At 41.5% G+C, this 26,341-nt stretch overlaps 2 protein-coding genes across 3 annotated transcripts; both read right to left on the reverse strand.

Moving 5' to 3' along the window:
* Positions 1–1,921: 1,921 nt before the first annotated feature.
* On the reverse strand, positions 1,922–11,852 carry LOC109907671 (probable C-mannosyltransferase DPY19L1). The gene is made up of 22 exons (XM_020505777.2): positions 11,205–11,852; positions 11,068–11,092; positions 10,806–10,893; positions 10,476–10,613; positions 10,133–10,253; positions 7,008–7,101; positions 6,690–6,747; positions 6,227–6,318; positions 5,506–5,605; positions 5,259–5,336; positions 4,977–5,063; positions 4,830–4,889; positions 4,490–4,570; positions 4,198–4,299; positions 4,014–4,085; positions 3,848–3,924; positions 3,712–3,736; positions 3,439–3,558; positions 2,899–3,073; positions 2,555–2,654; positions 2,325–2,450; positions 1,922–2,133 (listed from the first exon to the last, which is right to left on the reverse strand). The coding sequence occupies exons 1-22, from the start codon at positions 11,527–11,529 to the stop codon at positions 1,971–1,973; spliced, it is 2,307 nt and encodes a 768-aa protein (XP_020361366.1). The 5' UTR covers positions 11,530–11,852; the 3' UTR covers positions 1,922–1,970.
* Positions 11,853–12,112: 260 nt separating this feature from the next.
* Positions 12,113–22,984, reverse strand: LOC109907672 (homocysteine-responsive endoplasmic reticulum-resident ubiquitin-like domain member 2 protein). Of its 2 annotated transcripts, none has more exons than XM_020505780.2 (9): positions 22,751–22,984; positions 22,008–22,329; positions 15,636–15,713; positions 15,346–15,462; positions 14,905–15,038; positions 14,590–14,721; positions 13,320–13,610; positions 12,914–12,979; positions 12,113–12,555 (listed from the first exon to the last, which is right to left on the reverse strand). In XM_020505780.2, the coding sequence occupies exons 2-9, from the start codon at positions 22,152–22,154 to the stop codon at positions 12,546–12,548; spliced, it is 975 nt and encodes a 324-aa protein (XP_020361369.1). In that variant the 5' UTR covers positions 22,155–22,329; positions 22,751–22,984; the 3' UTR covers positions 12,113–12,545. The 2 variants fall into 2 exon arrangements, with proteins under 2 accessions (XP_020361369.1, XP_020361368.1); XM_020505779.2 differs by having other exon boundaries at positions 12,114–12,555; positions 12,914–13,025; positions 22,751–22,978.
* Positions 22,985–26,341: the final 3,357 nt, after the last annotated feature.

A 26,341-nucleotide genomic window follows, 5' to 3' on the forward strand; every position in this document is an offset into this window, starting at 1 on the left:
CACTTCAACTATAACAGACAAAATGAGAAAAAAATCCAGAAAATAATTGTAGGATTTTTAATGAATTTATTTGCAAATTATGGTGGAAAATAAGTACTTGGTCACCTACAAACAAGCAAGATTTCTGGCTCTCACAGACCTGTAACTTCTTCTTTAAGAGGCTCCTCTGTCCTCCACTCGTTACCTGTATTAATGGCACCTGTTTGAACTTGTTATCAGTATAAAAGACACCTGTCCACAACCTCAAACAGTCACACTCCAAACTCCACTATGGCCAAGACCAAAGAGCTGTCAAAGGACACCAGAAACAAAATTGTAGACCTGCACCAGGCTGGAAAGACTGAATCTGCAATAGGTAAGCAGCTTGGTTTGAAGAAATCAACTGTGGGAGCAATTATTAGGAAATGGAAGACATACAAGACCACTGATAATCTCCCTCGATCTAGGGCTCCACGCAAAATCTTACCCCGTGGGGTCAAAATGATCACAAGAACGGTGAGCAAAAATCCCAGAACCACACGGGGGGACCTAGTGAATGATCTGCAGAGAGCTGGGACCAAAGTAACAAAGCCTACCATCAGTAACACACTACGCCGCCAGGGACTCAAATCCTGCAGTGCCAGACCCTGCTTAAGCCGGTACATGTCCAGGCCCGTCTGATGTTTGCTAGAGAGCATTTGGATGATCCAGAAGAAGATTGGGAGAATGTCATATGGTCAGATGAAACCAAAATATAACTTTTTGGTAAAAACTCAACTCGCCGTGTTTGGAGGACAAAGAATGCTGAGTTGCATCCAAAGAACACCATACCTACTGTGAAGCATGGAGGTGGAAACATCATGCTTTGGGGCTGTTTTTCTGCAAAGGGACCAGGACGACTGATCCGTGTAAAGGAAAGAATGAATGGGGCCATGTATTGTGAGATTTTGAGTGAAAACCTCCCTCCATCAGCAAGAGCATTGAAGATGAAACGTGGCTGGGTCTTTCAGCATGACAATGATCCCAAACACACTGCCTGGGCAACGAAGGAGTGGCTTCGTAAGAAGCATTTCAAGGTCCTGGAGTGGCCTAGCCAGTCTCCAGATCTCAACCCCATAGAAAATCTTTGGAGGAAGTTGAAAGTCCATGTTGCCCAGCAACAGCCCCAAAACATCACTGCTCTAGAGGAGATCTGCATGGAGGAATGGGCCAAAATACCAGCAACAGTGTGTGAAAACCTTGTGAAGACTTACAGAAAACATTTGACCTGTCATTGCCAACAAAGGGTATATAACAAAGTATTGAGATAAACTTTTGTTATTGACCAAATACTTATTTTCCACCATAATTTGCAAATACATTCATTAAAAATCCTACAATGTGATTTTCTGGATTTTATTTCTCCTTTTGTCTGTCATAGTTGAAGTGTACCTATGATGAAAATTACAGGCCTCTCATCTTTTTAAGTGGGAGAACTTGCACACTTGGTGGCTGACTGGTAATAGGGTCTGGGATTTTCCCTGGTCAGATCACATGATCAGGAAAATCTCCTGGCCTTGGCTGTTAGATGTATTGGATGGATAGATGGACGGAAAGGGAGCTGGATGAATAGTGAATGGTCTATTATAAGTCAGAGGGATGTGGTATTTTTAACAGCCACTAGTATTACACTGACCTCACTACTGCTGTCAGTCAAGCACAGAAAATACTCCTGTCATGTTGTTGAATACCATAACATAGGATGTAAAAAAAAAAAAGTTTTTTTACTTTGCTGATAGAAAGCAATAAAAAGTGTGTAAAATGTCTTATTTCTCTCTCCATATTTAACTGAGGCGCAATTCACACCATCGGCATGTGAAAGTACACAGTGCACAATACGCAGAGCTTTTTAAGGTGTTCAAGAGAAATGCGTTGTCCTGTAGAGAAAAAAAAAGACACACTATTGAAATTGAATATGTTTAATCAAAATGATGTCCCTATATTAAAAGGTCCTATTTGGCATCTTTGGGGATTTTCAGCACCTTGTAGACTTTATTCTCGAACATTGTGGTGAAGTGAGGTCGGGAGTCGATGGATAGGAGGGTACATAGCGGCAACTTTCCTCTGTTCTCCTGATCCTCCACGTCCCAGATCTCAGGCATGCTGCAGCCTGGCCTGTGAAGTATAGCACAGTTAGATTGGAATCCGAGATTGAGAGAACATAGTACTACAGGACTTTGTTCATTTGGCACCAAAAGGAAGAAAACAGACAAACAGGGAGGGAAAGTGGCTAATAAGAAACCTGTTTTAATTTTCTATTGCAAAATGTTTTGCTATGGTATGCTTTATAATACCACCATGTTTACCTGGAGCGTCGGTTACACCAGGAGTCCTCCAGGATGAAATAGTCTGCCTGCAGCTGCATCAGATTCCTCTTCACCTCTTTGGCCGGTTTACGGCTGTACATGGTGTACACCAACTTGGTTCTTTCCCTGTGGGAATATGTTAGACGTAACTTACTGACAAATACAATGGGTGGTGTCTCATCAGATATTGTTGCAAAGTATAACCCATAGGGGAATTGTAGCAGTCTTACTTCTGCCAAGTGTCCTCGTAGTGGGGATGATTCACGATGGCTCTACCAGTGGACAGTTTCACACTCGACATGGTTGGCATGGAGCCAGCAAACACAGCATCTTGGAACACACACAATTTAATTTCCCTTTTTGCAGCCCAATCCTTGTATCCCTCAATAATTTTTTTGCATTACAAAAATTACACTAATTCAGATCTATCCTAGATAGTAATGCTATCCTAGATAGTCTGTAGATACAGAGCTTAGCAGCAACTGAACTAGCTCAGCCTACAACTGTATGCCCACCAATCTCATGCCCCTGAAAAGCACACGCTAGGAATAAGTCCTAACGTGACATGACTCACTGGGCATGGTGTTGGCATTGATCCACTCCAGGAGCTGCTCCTGAGGCAGGTTGCTGAAGTCTCCTACGATTCCTCGCTGGCTCTGGAAGTTGGCCACGCCCTGGATGGCCATGATGGACAGGATGCCAAACACAGTGATGTGGCACTTGAAGTGCTCCCCTATCCAGCCAAACAACTGCGGAGCATTGGAGAACATGTATACCGGCAGATCAATGAAGACCCAGCGTAGATCATTTATCAGGCAGTCTTTATTAGAAATCCATTCACAAGGACATTTGATTTGGGGGATGTTTTTCATTATGATGTGCTCGGACTGCCTGCACAAGAGTCCAGTTACTAACCCTAATGCTGGTGGAGTACAAATAAGAGATTCATTTGTTTCATTGCACTAGCCATCTGTCCGCTCTTTACGCTAGATCAGCATGTCTTCTATAGCTGGTATGATGGAGGTCAATTAAGGAAAATGATCCATGTGATTTCTATTGTCTCTCTATGCCTGTCTGTTTGTCTCTGTCAGTGTCTTGTCTACAGACGTCTCACCTGTCTAGAGCAGATCAGGGAGGCCATGAGGCACATCAGCGGGGCCAGGAAGAGTTTGATTCTCATGACCAAGATCGCCAGCACGGCAAAGGCCACCAGCTGCAGACTATGGTACACCATCTGACACACGCACGCACACAAGGGCAGGGAAACACAGTGGAAGTTATGAGCGCTGTAATGATTCATGAGTCATTGTGCCTTCAAAGAAAACAGCTGCTAATATGGGCTGTGATGTTGGTTTGAAGGTGAAAATAAGTAGCTAAGTTGGCTTACCTCCCCATTAGCAAACTGTGCCATCCTAAAATATGATAGAAAATGTTTGCATGAGGAAGCTATCAGAGATCTGTAGGTGGCGCTAGTGTCCAGCGAATATAATACTTAATGCTACTTGTTGGATTGGAAGACTTACTGCTCAGTGTCAATATCGACGTCTTCTTTAGAGTCAACTCTTTCGTGCCTAAGAGATCTCCAGACTTCTTTAATTGCCTTCAAAGGAATTATTTATAATACTACAATATACACTCAAATGGACTTAAATGAGCTGCAATGTCAAAATCAAGAATAATGTGTCTCACCTTTCCAGAAATGATGGCTACAATAACTATGTTTACCGGGAGTATCAATGTCTTAACGTATCCCAACAAAGTCTGGAAACAGAATACAGTATAAGTATAAGAAAAAAAATAAAAAAATAAATCAACAACCAAATAGTAGTGTCAAAAGTAAGCTTGGAGGCAGCACTGATGAAATTAAACCTACCTCCAGCTCCATAAAGTCGAACTCTGCAGCACAGGTGTACATCAACGTGTGGAAATCCTTGTAGTTGGTCAACTTGGATCTGATCAAGTTGCCAATATGAGCCTGTGGGAAATATAGACAAAACACACGGTGAGGTTAAAGTCATACAGACATTCACACCTTCATATGGAAACATTTGAAACAGGAATTGACATTAAATGAGTAGACTCCATCAGTGAAAGAGAAAGGAAGGAGGAAGCCCACATAGCCCACATTAAGATCATGCTGAACAGACTTTCATCTAAGAACTTACATCATTGGACGCTCCGAGGATGAACGACATGAAGAATTTGAGAAGCACAGTGGAGGTAAACCAGGCAATACCTTGAACAAACTGAGGATTTAGAGAAGTTAACATTCAAAACCTGTTATATGTTGCACTGTGCCACTAAATAATGCTGTGTAATTGCATGTTACGATTGGGGGTAGAGTGGAGACCCTTGGGATGGTATAATACCATGGGAATTCAATATATTTCTCTTAAAGTCATGGAAAAATTGCAAATTCTGAGGAACAGTTTCACCAATTAACCCCAGCCTGTAACTAAATAACTAACATTATTATACACAAATTATTCAAATAGGATTTCATACAATTGTGACGATTCCAAGTTTGCAGACTCTTGTGATATCGTCTTTCAGTGCGATGATGGCCTGGAAAACACCACCATACAGGTATGAGGAGTGACAGAATGACACTTGTGTATTCAGGCATTTCAGTCTATTTCCCAGTCAACTCACCCAGCCAGCAACCAGGGAAGAAATGTAAAAAGATGTCAAAAGTTCCATTTTCCCAAACAGCATGACAAAGCAGATGGCAAATGAAGCCTGAAAGGAGAAATAAATAACTTTTGTTCAGCAAATCAAAATACAGTGATCCATCATCATAGCATAATTGATGAACATTGTTCATGTTGGAACTGTTCTATCACCAATTTCACAACCATAGCGGATGCTAGTATGTTTCTAAGCCTTAAACCTGTGACGATCATGTCTAAATATCAATTCAGTAGTAATACTTACCAAATGCACAACAAGTAGTGATTTCATCTTGGAAGTGGAGAGATAGCCCATAAAATAACAGGCAAACAGGCATGCAATCTGAAGAGGCAGACAACATAGGCATTTCAATTCATTGTCACTGTTATTGTACAGCTAAGGAGCTTCAGTACAATAACAGAATCTTTTACGATGACTGGTACATCCACAGGAACGTTACCAGGCTATTTTCCAGTCATGCATTTTTACCTCGGTGTGTGGATTTATTTACCTGAGTTAGCAAAACAAACTGGGCAAATGGCCAAGGAAGAAGGAACAACACATTGCAAGCACCAAGAGCTACTAGGGATCTCCTTTCAAGTTTGGATCGCCTACAAAATCATACAAAGACAACAGTATTATTTGCATTTATACATTTTCAGTGACATACACTGGGTGTACAAAACATTAGGAACAACTGCTCTTTCCATGACATGACTGACCAGGTGAACTCAGGTGAAAGCTATGATCCCTTGTTAAATCCACTTCAATTAGTTTAGATGAAGGGGAGGAGACAGGTTAAAGAAGGATTTTTAAGCTTTGAGACAATTTAGACATGGATTGTGTATATGTGCCATTCAGAGGGCGAATGGGCAAGACAAAATATTTGCTGGGTTTTTCACACCCAACAGTTTCCTGTGTTTTATCAAGAATGGTCTACCACCCAAAGGACATCCAGCCAACTTGACATAACTGTGGATTGGAGTCAATTTGTGCCAGCATCCCTGTGGAACGCTTCCGACACCATGTATAGTCCATGCCCCGATGAATTGAGACTGTTCTGAGGGCAAAAGAGGGTGCAGCTCAATATTAGGAAGGTATTCCTAATGTTTTGTACACTAATATATATAAATGTATCTCAGTGATAAAACACAGATAGGACTTTGAAAAGAGTGGTGAAACCCAAGATGATGGTAAATGGTTTAGATCAAAGGCATGTAAACTGAATATACCTGAGAATGCGTGTTAACAGCAGCATCTGCAGGACAAAGAAGGGATAGGAGAAGCTCTCCCTCAGCGGTGGAGTCCACATGACCCGAGTGCTCTGGAATACATAGCATGAGTTAAGATAGCATTCACCACCAGCCAACCGCCATGATGATCTAAGTTTACATACACTGTATGAAACAATCAAATTACATTCATCTAAAAGAAAACATTAATTGTACAGTGAGGAAACTTTAATATTTTGTTTATTTTGTTTATTTTTTTACTAGGCAAGTCAGTTAAGAACAAATTCTTATTTTCAATGACGGCCTAGGAACAGTGGGTTAACTGCCTGTACCTTGTCAGCTCAGGGATTTGAACTTGCAACCTTCCGGTTGCTAGTCCAACGCTCTAACCACTAGGCTACCCTGCCGCCCCGGCATATGGATTGCACTATGAGAACACAGCTCCAAACTGCAAAACTCTCACCTCTCCATGGTTGAAGAAGAGACACAGGACAGTGACGACCCCTCCAAGACGACTGCCACTGGAAAGAAACCCCACCCCCCCCCCAAAAAAAACCATCAGATTGTCTCCTAGAGTGGCAAGGGGCACTAAAACAGCATGGATACCCAAGATGATGGTTTTATGGTATACCATAGTGATAAACTAGCCTGGGTACCAGTCTATTTGTGCCATCATGCAAATCCTTGTCATGGCTTACATGACAGCCTGGAGTACGCAACAAAACAAACAGATCTGGGACCAGGCTAGTGAGAAACCAACAACAGTTTAAGAACTCATTACCTTAGGTAAGTCCCGTAGATGTAGAACAGGCTCATCATTACCCCATTAAGCAGGAAGACACAGGAGACATAGAAGTAGGCTGCATCCCCCATGCCTAAAAGTGGGAGAAAATTATATTCTCAGTGTCAATTTACTGTGCCTCCCAGTCCTGACAGTGTGACACACTATATTATTACAAGACACTATTTACAATGCATAGTAGGGTTGGGCGGTTTCCAGATCTTCAAACCGCCATACCGTTTCTGTACATTACCGGTGTATACAGTATTATTGGAAGTGCACACAAGGGGTGCTATAAGAAATGTTAAATAACAATTTAGCCAACAGGGATCTTGATCCAGGAGGGGATTTAATGTCTCTAGTCTGGGTACCAGTCTTTTTAGCTAACATTCTACTTCTTGCTAGTGGTATGGATGATCGATTCCTCGAATCCTTGCCCGTCGACTCCTGGTGTCGACCCCCATTTCTGGGTGTCAAGTTTCGATTCCGCTAAGAATCGACTCCAGAGATTCAGTATTTTAACAATGGAGGAACTAGTTGCTGTCGTCTTACTTCGAGAACAAACTCTTGCATCTTTCACAGCAAAGAAAGACAGAGCTAGCGATATAGCGGTATAACTCAATAACTAATTCACCATTTGTCACAGAAACAAACTAGGTATGATTTATTCTATAAATGTCTAGCATACTTTTACAACCTTTTTTGAGGACAAATTCCAGTTTTGATTTGATAGAGGGCATGTAGTCTATCAAATTTGTATTTCTATCAAATCAAAACTGGAATCTTTCCTCAAATTAGAGGTTGGAAAAGTATGCTAGACATTTATAGAATAAATTATACCTAGTTTGATATTTCTGTGACAAACAGTGAATTAGTTATTGATTTATACAGTTTTAAATGGCATTTGATAGATTTCTATCAAGTCAAAACTGGAATTTGTCCTCAAAACAAAGGTTGTAAAAGTATGCTAGACATTTAGAGAATAAATCATTTCAATTTTTATGTTTCTGTGCGAATCAATTAATTATTTATTGATTTTTACCATTTTAAAATGGCTTTTGGCGAATGTCTGTTGAATGTCCAAATGTGTGAATATAAAACCAACTTTACCTTGGTCGCAGGCAGGCAGACAGACTGTCGGAACCATGCACATAGGCTATATTATGGTCATCTGTATCTTGCTATGTCTTGTATAGCAATGCCTAGTAAATTCACCAAAAGTATATTAAAGTATATATTAGGCTATCAATGACTATGGCTAAGCTATTCTTCATACTGCCAGTGAATTGAAATTGAACATCTCCAAATGCATCAGTTTAATTAGGTGCAATAAAAAGTATTGTGTCTATAGTTTTATTTAATGAAACCCAGGCTGACTGTTGATGTCCTAGGCCAAGGCTCTCCAACCTTGTTCCTGGAGAGCTACCGTCCTGTAGTTTTTCGCTCCAACCCCAGTTGTAACTAACTAGACTCAGTTGATAAACTATCTAATTATTGAATCAGATGCACTAGATTAGGGTTGGAGTGAACCTACAGGAAGGTAGCTCTCCACGAACAGGGTCGGAGAACTCTGTCCCAGGCAATAGATCTCAAAGCAGGTCATCCCCGCTAAACTTTTGGGAAATGGCAAGTTCACTTTCTCATCCATAAACACATCTCAAGTGCAAATATGGTTCAGCAGCTTAATTATTATGATCACATTTCATAAATTTAAATATTATGGGAACATCTATACATTTGGCAGCCAAGCACGAGTTATCAGTGTACCTACCCTATGACGTTAAAATATCTTCACGCCTACACTAAAAACCTCCAGGCTTCCGTCATATAAGAGTAAATTATATTTGAAACATTTCGGAATTACAGGGGGGGAAATGTATCTTGTGTGAATAGTCCTCTGGAATAACGCACATGCTTGGATAATAATTACAAAACCAACGTCTCTAGTAATACCCATCCGAATAGGACTATAACATGGCAAAGAATAGGTTTATCAGCGTAGTGCGTTGCGTCATCCCATGTCATGTGATCCATCAAGACTGCACACAGCAGAAATATCACTGAAATATTCTAGTTCATACACATCAACTATGTTCAAACAAAATAGGCCTTTTATGGGCTAAGTAGATGACCAAATGGGCACCATCATGCTCATGTCAGTCCCCTAGAACGCAAATGTAGCCTTCCTGGTGGGACTCTGCAGTAGTGAAATGATGTGTACCTGTGCACATCCGTTTCAGCGTGGTTTTTCCCCCGGAGTCGAGCAGGAGTCGGCTCCAACCGCAGGAGACTGAGTCGCACAAGAGTTGACTACTTTTCGACTCCAGCCACAGGAGTCAGAGTCGGAGTTGTGCATGACTACTCCTTGCTACTCCATGTCATTGCCAAAGAGGCAATCTCAACGTTCAATATGCAGCTGGATTGATGGTGGAGTTGCTCATTGGTTGTTGGAAATATTTTCCATGACAACATGAATTAGAATTATTACAAAGTCAAAAAACAAACATTTAGCTGTTAGCTAGGCAAGTTGTTGTATTTTGAGGCTTAGCAAAGAGGTTTTGTGGTTGGAATTGCAGTACATATTTAGTTTGAGAATTTAGAGGTGAGCTAGCAACTTTTGACAGACTGGTTTCCTCTGGACAAACCAAAAAATGGTTGCTTAGCAACCGGATACCAACATGTTCTGTGGAGAACAAAAGTGAGAGTTCCAATATTTTGATTATCTTTGTGATTGGAAGACAGCTGTGAGGGTTATCGAATCAGGATCATCAACTCTGTTCTCCTCGAGCTCATTAATGATGTAATGTTCATATTTGACGATGGCAGAAAGGCCAGTCTCTTTTCAAATGACAAGGAGTGGCAAGGAGTGGAATGTTAGCTAGAGACTGTACTCAGCAAGGCAATCAGGCTGGAATGTCTCTGCTGTAACCAAGAAGCTAGGTATTAACATCTAGCCAATTAGCTAGCAAGTTAGCAAACCAAATGCAAAGCTGGAGCCCTGAGCTAGATATAATTTATTTGACACATCCTAGATTCCTTATAGTTAGGTGGGGTAGCCCCCAAATATACCGTATATCGGTGTATCGCCCAAGCCTAACGCAGTTATTTTCTAGGAGTAGTTGTACCTTCACAGCTCTCTACTGGATTCAGTCCATCTGCTCTGTTGACATTCCAACATGCCTTGGTGGGGATTCCAAAGAAGTCCATGGTGCCAGTGTAAATCCTGAACAGGCTGCCAAGGAAAACCTATCAACAGAGAGGGGATCACTGGAATAAACACTCTTGTAACGAAGAAACAGAAGAACAATACAATGTTTTTGAGATCCACTGCACTGCACAATTAAATGATAGCCATTGTTTCTTTTTTGTCTTTGTTTGGTGAAATAAATAAATGTCTGCACTTGCATATTTATAAAATGCAAAAATCTTGCTTGCAAAATAATGACATAGTTCCAGCTCCTATAGTACCTCTGGGTACAGATTGAACCTCTTCAGAGCATTGATAACAAGAGGATACTCAGAGAACCTGTCATTCATGATCAGGTGGAGACCATGCAAAAAGGATGGCGCATTGATGAAGACCTTGAAATAGGAATAATACAGACCCTGCAAAATAAAACCAACATGTGAGTGAACTGGATGCTGAAATTGCAGATGAGACTATTTTTGTAACAATGTGTCCATTTCTTCAATAACACAGGATGTCAAATCCAAAGCCCCCTTGGAATGGCAAATGTGTGAAGCAGTGAAGGACAGGAGGGATATGTTTCAATTGGCCCATCTCAACATTTCTCTTACCATTTCAGTGCGGAAAGCCATTTCTTTTTCAATCGAAGATAGGTGTGAAAAGTGTTTGTCATTTTCAAAGAGGTTTGTTAGATGAGCCCTAAACAAAGTTTTAGACATCACATCAGCAAGGGGAAGTGTCTGTCTGTCAGACTGAATGACTTGACTGAATGAAGTATAGGCCTAATCCTTTAGACTAATGACGTCCACATTTCTACATCTGGCCAGCATTGGTAGGTTATAACAACATACAGTACCTGGATAGTGAACTTACCAATGTAGAAGTCCAGCCAAGACAGCTGTCAAAAAGATGTACACAGGTTTGTCATCAAAAAATGAATGCTTAGTCATAGGCTGATGAATAACTAACTATTACGTTCATTAATAGATGAGGCAACTATTGAAACTTACCAATAATGACTGTGATTCCAATGTTCATAAAATATCGCACGGTTATGCCTACTTTATCTCGAATAAAAGCAGAGTCAGACCCGTCAGAAACGGCATCTTCGGTTTTCAAAACGCAGAGAGAAACACATTTTCGTGCTTGTCGTTTGTTGACATGAAGAGCAAATGCAACGCGTTTACCCTTTCCATCATTTGGGATGTCTTTGGTTGAGTTGAACAATTCCTCGTCGTCACTTTCAGGGCAAAACTGGGCCTGGTCGCCTGACCGGCGAGTCTTCATGGCCATGTTTTCAGACTCCGAGTCCGAGAATGCCTCAAAATATGACATAAGTGGTAGATACACCAGGTAGGAACTCGTTTCAGTATTTTCAATTGTTATTTTCTTTGTCAAAAGTTAAAGAAAATGAGCTAACGTTAGTTTGCTAAATGCCATTTTTCTGGCCACTCAAGTTCAAAGGACGCACCGCAATTGAACTAGCAACCATGGAAACCCAGGATCAGCATTCTTCTAAAACGGTTCTGCTGGGCAGTCATTTATGAATGCGTATTAAAAACATTAGCTAATATTCATGTCTGGGTTGAAAAGGTCGCGTATCACGTGGTTCTGAATCACTAGTCAAAGGGAAGGCGTACCACACTTGTGGCATACCACATTCACCATATGGTGTGATTGGTAAGATTTTCAAACATTTTAATCGGGTGCTTTTTTATACTGGATCAAAATGTTTTTTTAGTAAAAAAAAAAAATGTCTTTGTTTTCATTCATGACTCGGACAAATGAACGTGAGATTCCATCTGAACTGAAATTCATATTAACCTCATAACACAACAAATAGGATTTTGGGTGGTGTTCGTTAAACTGATTGTTTGATTCAAGACAGTCCTACAAGTTTATATTAAATACAATATTACACAGATTTACATACTTTATTATTTCACTCAAATAGGTTTAATTATCATGGTATTAAACATATTACACGGGGATGTCCTTTTCCCCCAAAGCTCATTGTTGTTCACTTCAAAACCAGTTCAAAGCCTTTCTGTTTGTGTGGCTGAGTGACCACTCAGTTCTTCTGTAGTGTCCTGTGATCCAGTAGATGTACAATGATTGTGTAGACAAGGGTGAACTCGCTGGGCATACTTAGTGTATTCAGTCCAGTCAGTAGTGCCATTCTCACATGACTCAGTTGGCAGCATTGGGTGGCCCCTCAGGTATGAGAGACATGAAGAACGTGACAATAAAAGACCAAGTCGTAGAGAGAAAGCCAGCATGGGGAATACCATTGGGATCCTCCAGTCCTTCCTCTCCACTGTCCCCATCATCGTCCCCCAAGCCTTCATCCATCACCCGCTCCTGTGTAGGCCAAACATGGCAACACGTAAATTAGTCATCACACAGAAACTGGAATACTGGATAAATGTTTTCCTCTAACATTTCCAACAAATTCTTTCCATCAAAGACATATTTGCTACATGCATCAATGCAATTGTAATCATTCACCATAGCAATACCATATTATGTTACCAGACACGCATTACATAAATAATTCATCACTGATATTACAAATTAAATTACTGTATAATTCAAGGAGTTATCTGTCCTGGGATGCCTTTGGTTGAGTTTAACAATTCCTCATCATCACTTTCAGGGCAAAATTGGGCCTGAGGCACTTTAACCTTTAGTTTACTGTCAGAGGTCAATAATGACCTACCATCTCTTGGAGGTCATGATGAAGGTCCGCCTCCATCTCATCCTGTTGGGGCCCATATCCATGGTTCTGAAATTCATTCTCCGGGTTAAAAGGGAACCACCCTGCTTGGTGCCTAACGTAAATACAGAAATAGCCATTGACAAAACCTGTGATCCATAATGGGTGACTGTTCACAACACATTTGTTGGGTCAAAGACCCAAGAAGACCCAGATAGAAAGGTATAGGGTTAATATAAAGGATTCAGAACAATCTCATTTTCAATTTACAGTCTAGCCTGGTCCCAGAGCTGTATAGCTAATGCTATGGATATTGGCAAGACAGCACATACAGATCTGGGTCCAGTCTAGTATGTCACTTAGCAGGGACACATAGTATTAAGTTGAGAGGGTGCAGGGGAATACTCACAGATATAGCAACAACATGGCGCCCATCACCATGACAAAGTGGCTAAAGGAGGAGTAGAAGTAGACTATGCTGAGCAAGATGGCGATGCGTGACACCGTGTACACCCAGTCCAGCCAATCACGGTTCTGCTCTTCTTCATTTAGATGCACCTCTCCTCCCTGGGCGTTCATCTGGATGTCAGGCTCGCCACGGCGCTCCTCCAGGGGAGGTGGGTTCAGAGGATCTGATTGACCGGGCTGGGTCGAGAGCAGGTCAGTCCTAAAGTGGTGAGATGAGGCAGCCAACATCTGACTGAAGGGCAAGAGAGACAGAGAAAAGAGAGAGAAATGGATGTAAAGAGAAACTAATCAGCGACAGATTTCATGAGAATATTCAAAAATCTGCATAAAAACGATATGCACATTTTCCCACCAGAGATAATTCCATCAAATGGACTTGTTGCAAATAAAAGGTTGGGGATCATACTTAGTGCGTCCTTTTTTCCCTCCTGCTATGGGGGATATTGTTTTGTGTGAGTGCCTATGTGCGCTACGTATTTCACGATTGTTATATTCGTTGTTGTTTTGGAAGTTTCACTATCATTAAAATGTGGAACTCTACTCACACTGCGCCTTGGTCCAATTATTCATACGACGGTCGTGACAACGTCTCGGGAAATCATGCAGTTTATTAGGCTACCGAGCGATGGAAACCCATTTATCTTTTATACGGTACATGGGAATTCAACTATGTGCGAATAAACATTTATTTTGCGGTTGAATTCCCATGTACCGTATAAAAGATAAATGGGTTTCCATCGCTCGGTAGGTAAGTATGATCCCCAATTAGAGGTAACGATTATCAGCTGCTTCCAATTGGGAACCATACACACACACCAACATAGAAATATAATACCTAGAAACCCCCCTAGTCACGCCCTGACCTATTGCACCATAGAGAGCCCTCTGCGTGACGTAGTGGGAGGACTACACACCATATCATTGCGTGACTTCAAGTTTACTTTGATATGATAGTTATATAAACTTTTGCGCATAAAGGCATTTCCATCACCATTTCTCACATAATTATTTTAAAGACAAAAATATTTTTTTTTGTAAACAATTACGAAATTGTAGTAATTTTTTTTCCCCCATAAGCCCTGTCTTGACTTTTTTCACACGTCAATTCATACTGAAAGTGAGATAATTGTGATTGAATCTCAATGATCGCATATCTCAGCAAGGGTAATTGAGCATATTGTCCAACAGTTGTTGTGAGACAGCAGACTTACTAGTGCATGTAGTATTGCCGGGCGTACACCTGCTGCCACCACAGCAGCGTCATGGGATTGTACTGTATGCCAGGGTAGGCTGGCATGTTGTTGGTAGGGCCTTGCTGTGGAGAGAACTGGTTCCACATGTAGCTGCAATAGAAGTACACAGCTACGGGTAAACAGTTCCGCATTACCTGTAGAACAATTAACACATACATACACAAATCTATTAGGAAGTGAGAGGTCTCAACAGTACTACACCTCTTGGACAATCATAACATGTGGCCAGAACTAACAGTGTTATAATTGAGAGGTTGGTGTATAAGGGCTTACGCTTGCATTAAGGCAGGGTGTGCTGCATGGTTAGGGGCGGGGCCTGTGTGATGTCTCAGCCCGCCAGAGCGCTCTCCAGTGGAGGTTGATTGGCCATCTTGGCTATGGGAGGAGAGACGGGGGCTCTGACCCGTCTGAGAAAACCAATCAAGAAGTTGATTATTTTACTTCTGACTCCACTTAACAAACTTTTCATTCATCAGTAGCTGTGTGGATTTACAACAGAGAGTAGGCCTAGGTTAGCCTTGCCCCAGATCTGTTTGTGCTCTTGCCAAACCCATAGCTCATTGACAAGCCATTTTTTGGCATGACAATGAGTGACAAGGAGTTGGCATGATAGCACAAACAGACTACAGCTAGTCCTAGGTGTGCTGGGATGATGAAATGAGTGGCAATGAACAGAGCAGTAGGATAGGTGCTGCATGCATAAGGGTAACTCACCGTGAAGCCAGTAGAGGGGACTCCAGGGGCCTTGTTACTGTGGCCGATGTGGAGCTTGGGGGACCCAGGAGGGGTGCGAGATGCACACACCAGGTGGACCACGTGGTACTCATCCTGCTGTAAGAGTCATCCGTGGCCATTAGCAAGGACAGCCACACTATTGCATTGACAAAGTACAATCATCAGAGGAATCAGCTTGACTTTAATCTAGGATGAATGCATACATTGCTGTAATATCTGATCAGAATATCTATGTCAAGATGAAAGATAAATGAATGCAGCAGACAGACCTTTCTGAGCACATCTTTCAGTATTAAGTGATCCAAGAGGAGCTTCCCAGAATACACCAGCCTCTGGTCTTTGAAGCTCTACAATAAAAATCAGACAGTTGAGAACATAGTAAGCATTTCATTGTAAGGTTGAGAAATAAACGTGGATTTAATTTGATAGACCAGATTTATTATCTGTCCCTGCTGGTCATGTATGACAGTCTTGAAAAACGATCTGGCCTTAATGGCCACATCTACTCTTAAATCTCTAGTCAGAAGAGCAACCAGAAAAGGACTGGCCACCCATCGGATCCTGGTTCCTCTATAGGTTTCTTCCTAGGTTCCTGCCTTGTATCAAGTTTTTCTTAGCCACTGCTTCGGTCTCTACATTGCTTGCTCTTTGGGGTTTTAGGCTGGGCATCTGTAAAGCACCTTGTGACAACTTCTGTTGTAAAAAGGGCTTTATAAAATATATTTGATGGATTGATTTGATAACCCCTGAAAACAGGGGTTTTCCTTTCGCTTTCCTTCACTTTGGGTCCAGAGAAGATTCCCTTTCACTTTCTTATAATTCATAAGAACATGTAAGTAGTAGTGATTGAAATAACTAGAATAGCTTAGACTCAGCTCCCAGACTGTGACGGAAGAGACTTGGAAGGATGGCAACGCGAGACTAGTCTTACATGCTGACCACACCGCTCACGTTCCGTGCGCTGCAAAATAAATATACACATACATATTATTCAGTAATTTCATCCAAACAGCTTGAGCGGCTGCATAGCCAGGCACTAAAATAGAACTTGGTTCGATTTTTGACACTTGATGCACTGGAAAGATGAACTAAGGTCCACACTCCAGTCCAGTTGGTGGTGGTAATGCACTTTAAAGTTGGTTGCCAACCGCCATATAAAGTCCACAGAAGAAAAATAATGAAGGAAGAGTGATTACTAGAAACCAACCAGGTTTCCCCTTTTATCTGTGGATTCATTGTCAGAGTAGAGAACACATGATTTTGTGTGACTCATGAGTCAATATTCTACAAAGAAGAAGAGGACCTTGTTCCTTTCAGGTAAAATAACAACCCAATGTTTATATCGCAGGTCAAATTAGCTAGCAACAGCGCTCAAGGTCTCCGCTAGGTAAAGCCCCGCCTTGTCTCAGCTCACTGGCCACCATAGCAGCACCCATCCGTAGCACACGCTCCAGCAGGTATATCTCAATGGTCACCCCCAAAGCCAATTCTTCCTTTGGCGGCCTCTCCTTCCAGTTCTCTGCTGCCAATGACTGGAACGAACTGCAAAAATCTCTGAAGCTGGAGACTCTTACCTCCCTCACTAGCTTTAAGAACCAGCTGTCAGAGTAGCTCACAGATCACTGCACCTGTACATAGCTAATCTGTAAATAGCCCATCCAATCTACCTCATCCTCATACTGTATTTATTTATGTATCTTGCGCCTTTGCACCCCAGTATCTCAACTTGCACATTCATCTTCTGCACATCCTACCATTCCAGTGTTGAATTGCTATATTGTAATGACTTTGCTACCATGGCCTATGTATTGCCTTACCTCTCTTATCCTACCTCATTTGCACATGCTGTGTATATATATATATATATATATATATGTTTCTACTGTATTATTGATTGTATGTTTATTCCATGTGTAACTGTTGTTGTATGTGTCGAACTGCTTTGCTTTTTCTTGGCCAGGTCACCGTTGCAAATGAGAACTTGTTCTCAACTAGCCTACCTGGTTAAATAAATAAAAGGTGAAATAAAAAATAAATAAAAAAATACAAATAACATGCCTACAACTTTAAAGATGCAAAATATATTTTTTGTGTGAAACAAATAGAAAACTTGAGCATGCATAAATATTCAACCCCCAAAGTAAATACTTTGTAAAGCCACATTTTGCAGCCATTACAGCTGCAAGTCTCTCGGGGTATGTCTCTATAAGCTAGTCACTGGGATATTTGCCCATTCTTCAAGGCAAAACTGCTCCAGCTCCTTCAAGTTGGATGAGTTCCGCTGGTGTACAGCAATCTTTAAGTTATACCACAGATTCTCAATTGGATTGAGGTCTGGGCTTTGACTAGGCCATTCCAAGACATTTAAATGTTTCCCCTTAAACCACTCGAGTGTTGCTTTAGCAGTATGCTTAGGGTCATTGTCCTGCTGGAAGGTAAACCTCAGTCCCAGTCTCAATCTCTGGAAGACGGAAACAGGTTTCCCTCAAGAATTTCCTTGTATTTAGCACCATCCATCATTCCTTCAATTCTGACCAGTTTCCCAGTTCCTTCGTATGAAAAACATCCCCACACCATGATGCTGCCACCACCATGCTTCACCTTGGTGATGGTGTTCTCTGCGTGATGAGATTTGTTGCGTTTGCGCCAGACATATCGTTTTCCTTGATGGCCTAAAAGCTCAATTTTAGTCTCATCTGAGAGTACCTTCTTCCATATGTTTGGGGAGTCTCCCACATGCCTTTTGGTGAACACCAAATGTGTTTCCTTATTTTTTTCTTTAAGCAATGGCTTTTTTCTGGCCACACTTCCATTAAAGCTCAGCTCTGTGGAGTGTACAGATTAAAGTGGTCCTATGGACAGATACTCAAATCTACGCTGTAGAGCTTTGCAGCTCCTTCAGGGTTATCCTTGGTCTCTTTGTTGCCTCGGAATAATGCCCTGCTTGCCTGGTCCGTGAGTTTGTGGGCGGCCCTCTCTTGTCAGGTTTGTTGTGGTGTCATATTCTTTCAATTTTTTAATAACGGATTTAAATGGTGCGCCGTGGGATGTTTTGGATATTTTTTTATATCCCAACCCTGATCTGTACTTCTCCACAACTTTGTCCCTGACTTGTTTGGAGAACTCCTTGGTCTTCATGGTGACGCTTGCTTGGTGGTGTTAGACTCTGGGGCCTTTCAGAACAGGTGTGTATATATACTGAGATCATGTGACACTTGCACACTGATGGACTTTAATTAACTAATTATGTGACTTATGAAGGTAATTGGTTGCACCAGATCTTATTTAGGGGCTTCATAGCAAATGGGGTGAATACATATGCAGCACCAATTTTTTATTTTTTTTGTAGTTTTTGGAAGCAAGTAATTTTTTTCACTTCACCAATTTGGACTATTTTGTGTATGTCCATTACATGAAATCCAAATAAAAAAACTATTTAAATTACAGGTTGTAATGCAACAAAATAGGGAAAATGCCAGGGGGATGAATACTTTTGCAAGGCACTGTATGTGACTTGTTAAGCACATTTTTACTCCTGAACTTATTTGCCATAAAGGAGTTGAATACTTCTTGACTCAAGACATTTCAGCTTTTCATTAGTAACGTTTTTGCTCAACATAATTCCACTTTGACATTATGGGGTATTGTGTGTAGGCCAGTGACACATCTCAATGTAATCCATTTTAAAAATTCAGGCTGTAACACAAAATGTGGAAAAATAACAGGTTTGAATACTGAAGGCACTGTACAGTTTAGTTAAATCGGATTGACAGGATTTAGGAAACCAAGGATTAGGCTAGACGTATTAGGGCAATGACAGCGTCAGTGGTAGCGAGACATTTGAGTTTACATTGACATTCTTGTGATGTCAGTGCTACAGTAAAGCTGAAATCTAAACCAAAATCGTATCTTTTCAACAGACTGTTTTTGTTAAGGCTCCGTCACCTGGTTAATACTATTATGGTAAACAGTAATGAGATCGATGACACGAACCAGAGAAGTTGGAGAACACACAACAGACTGAGATTACTAGACAAGAGTGCTGTTAAGTGCTCAGTGTTTACAATGATTACTGAGCAGGAACCGTTATTAAACCAGATTATAGGGGAGAACAAAGTAATCGCAGGGCCCTTATTCCAGCCTGACGTCAAATCTACACTTTCAAGCCAATAACATGTTCAAATATATGCCTTGCACAACCTTTTATTCATTGCTTTCTCCTCTTCCAGCCTCTCTTTTCCCCGTAGAGTAGTTTGCTAAGGTGTGTTTTGACATTCTTTCAGATGCGGTTATGGGTTATAAAGTCTCATTCCCACAGGTAATAGGTTTTCACATCACTGACATTAAGCTATGTATTTCAGTAATATGACATGAATTCAAAAGTGTTGGCCTACATATAAGCAGATGTATTTCCAGGTTAGGAAATCACTGTGTAGCAAAAAGCAATTACTGGGGTACACAGGATGTTGGTGCAGAACATGTGAAGCTATAAAAATCAAATTATTGTCTACATTAGTTTTTGCCACGTTTATTTTGTTAGCATACTTTTTTTTTTTTTGAATGTACTAATGTTACGGTCCCCACTATAATTATTATTTATTTATTTATTAAATACATTTTGGCCTTGAATCTTTTATTTTTTTCATCTTTTTTTTTTTCATTTGAATTTGACCCCTTTTCCTCCCCAATTTCATGGTATCCAATTGTTGTAGTAGCTACTATCTTGTCTCATCGCTACAACTCCCGTACGGGCTCAGGAGAGACGAAAGTTGAAAGTCCTCCGATACACAACCCAACCAGCCGTACTGCTTCTTAACACATCCAACCTGGAAGCCATCCAACCTGGAAGCCAGCCGCACCAATGTGTCGGAGGGTACACCGTGCACCTGGCAACCTTGGTTAGCGCGCACTGCGCCCGGCTCGCCACAGGAGTCGCTGGTGCGCGATGAGACAAGGACATCCCTACCGACCAAGCCCTCCCTAACCCGGGACGACGCTAGGCCAATTGGGACTCTGATGGCACAGCTGGCGCTGCAGTACAGCGCCCTTAACCACTGCGCCACCCGGGAGGCCCCGGCCTTGAATCATTTCATTGAAACATGAGGACTGCTTCTTCTGTGGAGTGCCAATATGGCCGACCGGTGGCTTCGAAGCCTCTCATTGGCCAATGCATAGCATCAGCAATCCAGGGTTTATATACAATGCATTCGGAAAGTATTCATACCACTTGACTTTTGACATTTTGTTACGTTACAGCCTTGTTCTAAAATTGATTCAATTACTTTTTTCATCAATCTGCACACAATACCCCATAATGACAAAACGAAAACAGGCTCTACATTTTTGTAAACGTATATAAAATAAAAACCTTATTTACATAAGTATTCAGACCAATTGCTATGAGACTCGAAATTGAGCTCAGGTGCATCCTGTTTCCATTGATCATCTTTGAGATGTTTCTACAAACTGATTGGAGTCCACCTGTGGTAAATTCAATTGATTGGACATGATTTGGAAAAGGCACACACCTGTCTATATAAGATCCTACATTTGACAGTGCATGTCAGAGCAAAATCCAAGCCATGAGGTCGAAAGAATTGTCCCGGAGCTCTACGGACAGGATCGTGTCAAAAAAAAAAAAAAATGTCAGCAGCATTGAAGGTCCCCAAGAACACAGTGGCCTCCATCATTCTTAAATGGAAGATGTTTGGAACCACCAAGACTCTTCTTAGAGCTGGCCGCCCGGACAAACTGAGCAATCGGGGGAGACCAAGAACCTGAATGTCACTCTGACAGAGTTCCTCTGTGGAGATGGGAGAACTTTCCAGAAGGACAACCATCCCTGCAGCCCTCCACCAAATCAGGCCTTTATGGTAGAGTGGCCAGGCTGTAACGGTTCTCTTGTGGTGAAGGAGAGTCGGACCAAAATGCGGCGTGTAGATTGCGATCCATGTTTAATCAACAAACGTAAAACACGAATCAAATACAAAAACTACAAAAAACAACAAACGTGGAAACGTAACGAAAACCGAAACAGTCCTATCTGGTGCAAACACAGAGACAGGAACAATCACCCACAAACACACAGTGAAACCCAGGCTACCTAAATATGGTTCCCAATCAGAGACAATGACTAACACCTGCCTCTGATTGAGAACCATATCAGGCCAGACATAGAAATAGACAAACTAGACATGAAACATAGAATGCCCACTCAGCTCACACCCTGACCAACCAAAACATAGAAATATACAAAGTAAACTATGGTCAGGTTGTGACACAGGCGGAAGGCACTCCTTAGTAAAAGACACATAACAGCCCGCCTGGAGTTTGCCAAAAGGCACCTAAAAGACTCAGAGAAACAAGATTCTCTGGTCTGATGAAACCAAGATTGAACTCTTTGGCCTGAATGCCAAGTGTCACGTCTGTAGGAACCTGTTTTTGCATTGTCATTATGTGTTATTGTGTGTAGATTGACGAGTGCTGCAGAGATGGAAAAAAACGATATCAATTTTAGAATAAGGCTGTAACGTAACAAAATGTGTAAAAAGTCAAGGGGTCTGAATACTTTCCGAAAGCACTGTACATCATTGATCTGAACAGACCTCAATCTCACTGTACGTAAGCCAGAGCCTACTCACCGGTTTACTGGGATATACATGTGAGATATGGGTTTTTAGTTTCTCCACTGTCCAGTTCAGGAAGCAGTTGATTGTCTGGTCATCATACTTCTGGTTGGGTGCCTTGATGACAAGGATAACAGAACTGTCAGCAACACCCTGGTCCATGTTTTAAACCATCAGTGAGTGTCCTCTTGGAGTCTTATGGTGCCTTGCACATAGCCAAGATATGTTGGGCTGGAACAACAGAATGCTGGAACAGAACGGTCTCTTCCAATGCGGAGGACTACTAAATATGACAAATCTCCAGCTTCAAGATAATACTGGGGCACAACATTGAAACCTGGAAAAAAGATGAAAGCCACATTGTTTGGACAAGTTTACCCTGTTATGCAAGTGAAGTCAAATGGACTTACACCGACTAAATCCCTAGCTAGTTAGCTATCTATGGTTTGTCAGAACAGAAAGAGGCAGGTATAAATGAGGCTCACCTCTGATAATGCTTAACGTTACTTGAGAACTTCACAGATGTACCTTTTTTTAAAGTTATGACATTGACTAAGTACTAACTACTGTAGGCTTGTCAATCAGGTAAACTGAGTGTTAGCACATATAGCTAGCTAGCAACCAGCCTATGGTACCAGCAGAAGTTTCAGCGCTAACGCTGGCTAGCTAACAACAGTTATCTTGTTATAAATGTTGGTAAAGCAGATGACGATGATCAGTCTCTCGCAATATCAGGCTGATAAAATATATTTACCCACCTTGTCTTCCAGCGACTGAAGTTTAACTTGACCACCTTTAATTAAAGATCAGTTACAAATCCTTGAATATAATCTAAATATCCGACGTGTTGTTGTTGTTGGCCTGCTAGCTAGCTGCTAGCTAAAGGAAGTGGAAATACATTATCGTGTCTAAAACAGCTGTTCTGCCCACATTCGGAATTCGTATAATCGAATCGCGTGAAACGAGTCTGAAAAACGGTAGTACATTTCGTTATATGCTTGTTATATGCTCGCTGTATTACATTTATACTAAACAAAAATATATAATATTTTACTGAGTTAGTTACTGAGTTACAGGGGGGGGGGGGGGGGGGGGGGGTCATAACCTGGAGGGGTGTCTGGTGGTCCTCACTGAGAATGTTTTTGTGCATCTAAAACTTATTTCCTGCATTTTCACACAATCCTATATGCTGTCTCTATTTAGAACAAAAAGTAATCAAAAATGCCCACTGTCATAGAGCTAAGTAAGAGATGATCATGAAATATGTTTAAGTGGTTAATTAGACTGAACTAGATCAGAGGTAATTAAATAAATATTGTGTTACACATTTACTAATAGCCTAACAAAACTCCTGAAAAAATACAGACTTTTGATTGTCTTTATTAAGAATTTCAGCCAGACCAACCAGCCAGCCTGAGCCGCCTGCACACCTGACCCCCACTAGTCAATAACTCACTCTCCCAACACAAGTTCCTTCCTAGTTCCCACAGATTTTTTTTTAAGTTCCCAAGATAAAAAAAATATAAAAAATAAAAAAATTTAAAACACATACAGCTCAATTATACATTAACACACAGAAACAGCAAATCCATATAATTAATCTCATAGGCCTAATAGTACTGTAGAGCTCTTTTTACTTGTACATGTAACGGATGTGAAACGGCTAGCTTAGTTAGCGGTGCGCGCTAAATAGCGTTTCAAATCGGTGACGTCACTTGCTCTGAGACCTTGAAGTAGTAGTTCCCCTTGCTCTGGAACAACCCAATAACATTTTTGTGAAATATAATTTGGAGAGGGGAGCGATGGGTAACGATGCTTCGTGGGTGACTGTTGTTGATGTGTGCAGAGGGTCCCTGGTTCGCGCCCGGGGACAGTCTAAAGTTAAACTGTTACATACACAATATAGTTGGGTCGCCCCGTCCTGTCCCTAGGGGTCCACCACCCTGCAGCACCCCAACCCAACACACCCCACTCAGCTTTAGGATCTTAGTGAACATTCTTTATTGGTTTCAGGTGTGTTAGGCCGAGGCCAGAGTGAAAACCCACAGGACGGCAGACCCCCAGGGCCAGGACTGAGCAGCCCAGCATCTAGGGATTTCCTAAATAGGCATCTCCCCTGACGTGGGCATGTTTTCAATACAGACTCCTTTAGTCGTACTGCATTCCGTAGAAGGCATCCAGAATTTATGAATGTTGCCCAGTATTCACTTGATCTGGTAATAAATCAAAACTAGTGATAGATAACTTGACATTGTGGGAGGATAACCAACCTTCCAGTTAATGGCAATGCATTTCTTAGCTGCTATAAATGCTTGGTTACACAGTTTCTTCAGACAAGTCTCCAGTATCAACATTTCCAAACAAACAAAAATAGGGAGAATCTGTAAACATGCTGAGATAAAAAAAACATACTCTTTGCCAGAATTCAGCTAGCCTTCACAAGACCATAACATAAGCAAATCAAATGTTATTGGTCACATACACATGGTTGGCAGATGTTAATGCGAGTGTAGCAAAATGCTTGTGCTTCTGGTTCCAACAGTGCAGTGCAATCTAGCAAGTAATCTAGCAGTTCCCCAACAACTACCTAATACACACAAATCTAAAAAAGGGGTGAATGAGAATATGTACATATAAATATATGGATGAGCGATGGCCGAGCGACAAAGGCAAGGTGCAACTAGATGGTATAATATACAGTGGGGAGAACAAGTATTTGATAACCTGCAAAATCGTCAGTGTTTCCTACTTGCCAAGCATGTAGAGGTCTGTAATTTTTATCATAGGTACACTTCAACTGTGAGAGACAAATCCAGAAAATCACATTGTATGATTTTTAAGTAATTCATTTGCATTTTATTGCATGACATAAGTATTTGATCACCTACCAACCAGTAAGAATTCTGGCTCTCACAGACCTGTTAGTTTTTCTTTAAGAATCCCTCCTGTTCTCCACTCATTACCTGTATTAACTGCACCTGTTTGAACTCATTACCTGTATAAAAGACACCTGTTCACACACTCAGACTCCAACCTCTCCACAATGGCCAAGACCAGAGAGCTGTGTAAGGACATCAGGAATAAATTGTAGACCTGCACAAGGCTGGGATGGGCTACAGGACAATAGGCAAGCAGCTTGGTGAGAAGGCAACAACTGTAATTATTAGAAAATGGAAGAAGTTCAAGATGACGGTCAATCACCTTTGGTCTGGGGCTCCATGCAAGATCTCACCTCGTGGGGCATCAATAATCATGAGGAAGGTGAGGGATCATCCCAGAACTGCATGGCAGGACCTGGTCAATGACCTGAAGAGAGCTGGGACCACAGTCTCAAAGAAAACCATTAGTAACACACTACGCCGTCAAGGATTAAAATCCTGCAGCGCACGCAAGGTCCCCCTGCTCAAGCCAGCGCATGTCCAGGCCCGTCTGAAGTTTGCCAATAACCATCTGGATGATCCAGAGGAGGAATGGGAGAAGGTCATGTGGTCTGATTAGACAAAAATAGAGCTTTTTAGTCTAAACTTCACTCGCCGTGTTTGGAGGAAGAAGGATGAGTACAACCCCAAGAACACCATCCCAACCGTGAAGTACGGAGGTGGAAACATCATTCTTTGGGGATGCTTTTCTGCAAAGGGGACAGGACAACTGCACCGTATTGAGGAGAAGATGGATGGGGCCATGTATCGCAAGATCTTGTTCCAACAACCTCCTTCCCTCAGTAAGAGCATTGAAGGTGGGTCGTGGCTGGGTCTTCCAGCATGACAACGACCCGAAACACACAGCCAGGGCAACTAAGGAGTGGCTCCGTAAGAAGCATCTCAAGGTCCTGGAGTGGCCTAGCCAGTCTCCAGACCTGAACCCAATAGAAAATCTTTGGAGGGAGCTGAAAGTCCTATTGCCCAGCGACAGCACCGAAACCTGAAGGATCTGGAGAAGGTCTGTATGGAGGAGTGGGCCAAAACTCCTGCTGCAGTGTGTGCAAACCTGGTCAAGAACTACAGGAAACGTATGATCTCTAATTGCAAACAAAGGTTTCTGTACCAAATATAAAGTTCTGCTTTTCTGATGTATCAAATACTTATGTCATGCAATAAAATGCAAATTAATTACTTAAAAATCATACAATGGGATTTTATGGATTTTTGTTTTAGATTCCGTCTCTCACAGTTGAAGTGTACCTATGATAAAAATTACAGACCTCTACATGCTCTACTGCAAAATCGGCAGTGTATCAAATACTTGTTCTCCCCACTGTATATATTCATTCATATATATTGGGGTTAAATAAACATATAAAACAGATATATATATATATATTAAACATCTTTTGACATTGATGTAATGTC

This window comes from Oncorhynchus kisutch, linkage group LG17, assembly GCF_002021735.2.
Source record: "Oncorhynchus kisutch isolate 150728-3 linkage group LG17, Okis_V2, whole genome shotgun sequence".
Classification (NCBI taxonomy): domain Eukaryota; kingdom Metazoa; phylum Chordata; class Actinopteri; order Salmoniformes; family Salmonidae; genus Oncorhynchus; species Oncorhynchus kisutch.